Source organism: Eimeria maxima, genomic scaffold (genome assembly GCF_000499605.1).
Source record: "Eimeria maxima Weybridge genomic scaffold, Emw_scaff1332, whole genome shotgun sequence".
Classification (NCBI taxonomy): Eukaryota; Apicomplexa; class Conoidasida; order Eucoccidiorida; family Eimeriidae; genus Eimeria; species Eimeria maxima.
The window spans coordinates 5,001-7,455 of record NW_013564313.1 but is presented as its reverse complement, the minus strand read 5'-3'; the positions used below and the strand labels follow the sequence as shown (position 1 = coordinate 7,455).

Below are 2,455 nucleotides of genomic sequence, written 5' to 3'. Positions count from 1 at the left end.
AAACCCTAAACCCTAATAAACCCCCTTTTTTTTTTTTTCCTTCTGTTGCTCTTCTCTGTTGCTGCAGCAGCAACAGACTCGAAACCCTAAACCCTAAACCCTAAACCCTAATCTTCTATTCTCCTTATTCATTCTGTTGTATATCTTCTCTTCTTTATCCTTTCCTAACCTACCTTCTAGGGTTTAGGGTTTAGGGTTTAGGGTTTAGGGTTTACCACTCCTTGGGCCTTCTTGTGCTTCTTCTCCTCTTCTTCTTCTTTGCTGCAGCACCTCTAGCAGCAGCAGCATAACTAAGCAGCAGAAAGACTAGCTAGCTAGCTAACTAGCTAGCTAGCTAGCTAGCTAGATCTATATATACTCCCTTTATATACTTAGTACCCTACAGCTATATATATATGCCCTTGGGGGCCCCCGGGGGGCCCCCCTAGTAAACCCTTATTTTATCTGTACCCTTTTATCTTAGTTTAGTTAACGCTGCAGCACAGCAGCATCTTCCTTCTCTTCCTTTTGTATACAGACAGCAGCAGCAGCAGCAACAGCAGCAGCAGCAGCAGCAGCAGCAACAGTAGCAGTAGAGGGACCCACAGCAGCAGCAACAGCAGCAGCAGCAAGACCAGAAACAACAGAAGCAACAACAACAACAACAACAACAACAACAACAACAACAACAACAGCAGCAACAGCAGATAACCCAACAGCAGCAGCAACAGCAGCAGCAGCAATCGAAGCAGCAGCAACAACAATCGAAGCAGCAGCAGCAGCAGCAGCAGGCTGTGGATGTGTCCTCCTTCCGGTGAGGGGGGCCCCCAGGGGCCCCCCTTGGGTACTCTAGGGTACCCTATACAGCAGCAAACATCTCCTTTTATGTTTGCTGCTGCTAATAATGTAAAGTCTCCTTTGTTAATCAGCAGCAACGAGACACTATCCTTTCCTGCTGCTGCTGCTGCTACTGCTGCTGCTGCTGCTGCACCTGCTGCAGCAGGAGCAGCAGCAGCAGTTGCAACACGGTTAGCAGGAGCAGCACCAACAAGCTCAGCAGGCGATACAGGCCACAGTAGCAACAACAGCAGCAGCAACAGCAACAGCAGCAGCAGCAGCAGCAGCAACAGCAGCAACGGCAACAGCAGCAGCAGCAGCAGCAGCAAGGAAGAAGTATTATTATCTCGTTTATGTGTCTCCTCTAGAGATCCATTGAAGGGTTTATTAAGTATGGGGGCCCCTGGGTACGGGGGCCCCTTGGGGGCCCCCTTTGCTGGACAATTTGTTGGTTCTACTGGATCATCTGCTGCTGCTGCTGCAGCAGCAGCAGCTGCTGCTGCTGCTGCTGCTACTTCCTCGTCCTCTTCTTCTTCTTCCTTATTAGGGGATATAAAATTATCTGCAGCAGCAAAGACACGAATAAATTATTTTGTTCCCTCTATGTTATCTGCTGTTTGTTCCCTTTTATTAACAGAAGAAGAAGAAGAAGAAGGTATTTATGATCTAGAGGCAGCAGCAGCACAGCAGCAGCAACAACAGCAGCAGCAGCAGCAGCAGCAGCAGCAGCAGAAAGAGCAGCAGCAGACGCAGAAGCAGCAGCAGGGAGATTCTCCTCCTACTAGTGCTGCTGCTGGAGGGGAAGGAAGCATCTCAGGGGGCCCTACAGCAGGAGCAGCAGCAGCAGCAGCACCAGCAGCAGCAGCAGCAGATGCAGCAGCAGCAGCAGCAGCAGCAGCAGCAGCAGATAAGATGCATACATTAAAGTTTTGGTTAGCAGAGGCAGAAGGAGAGACAGCAGCATGGAGATCTAAGGCAGAGGAGCTGCAGCGCGGCGTGCTGCTGCTGCTGCAGCAGCAGCAGCAGCAGCAGCAATTACAGCAGCAGCAGCAACAATTACAACAGCAACAATTACTACAACAACAAGCTATTGCTGCACAGCAGCAGCAGCAGCTAGCAGCAGCAAAAGAAGAAAGGGATCTGCTGCTGCAGCAGATTGCTCGCCTAGGGGCCTCCCTAGACACTGCAAAACAGATGCTAGCAGCAGCAGAACAATCTGCTGCTGCTGCTGCTGCACAATCTGCTGCTGCTGCAGCAGCAGCTAATCAACATTCAGATAAACTACTCGTCAGTAGGAAATTACACCACTTTAGCCAGAGGGTTTAGGGTTTAGGGTTTAGGGTTTAGGGTTTAGGGTTTGCGGGTATGTATAGACCATTACATTAGGGTTTAGGGTTTAGGGTTTAGGGTTTAATGATAATTAATGTTTAGGGTTTCTTCCTTTTTAATTTTTCTTAATTTCACAATTTTTATGTTTTTATAATTTTTAGGGTTTAGGGTTTAGGGTTTAGGGTTTAGGGTTTAGGGTTTAGGGTTTAGGGTTTATGAATTTTTTTTTTTTTTTATAGGTGGATGAATTAAATCGTGAGCGTCAGCAGATAAAAGAATTAATAAATAAAAAAGAGGAATTAATGATTTC

General features: G+C 47.6%; 1 protein-coding gene across 1 annotated transcript in view; it reads left to right on the top strand.

The window, feature by feature from the left end:
* Nucleotides 1-1,419: 1,419 nt before the first annotated feature.
* EMWEY_00051580 (hypothetical protein, conserved) overlaps nt 1,420-2,455 on the top strand; it is a gene marked incomplete at both ends in the record, with an annotated part of 2,756 nt that continues 1,720 nt past the window's right edge. The window contains 2 exons of the mRNA XM_013479724.1: nt 1,420-2,103; nt 2,385-2,455. The exon at nt 2,385-2,455 is cut by the window's right edge and continues 76 nt beyond it. Coding sequence (XP_013335178.1) covers nt 1,420-2,103; nt 2,385-2,455 — 755 coding nt within the window. The remainder of the gene's footprint in view (nt 2,104-2,384) is intronic.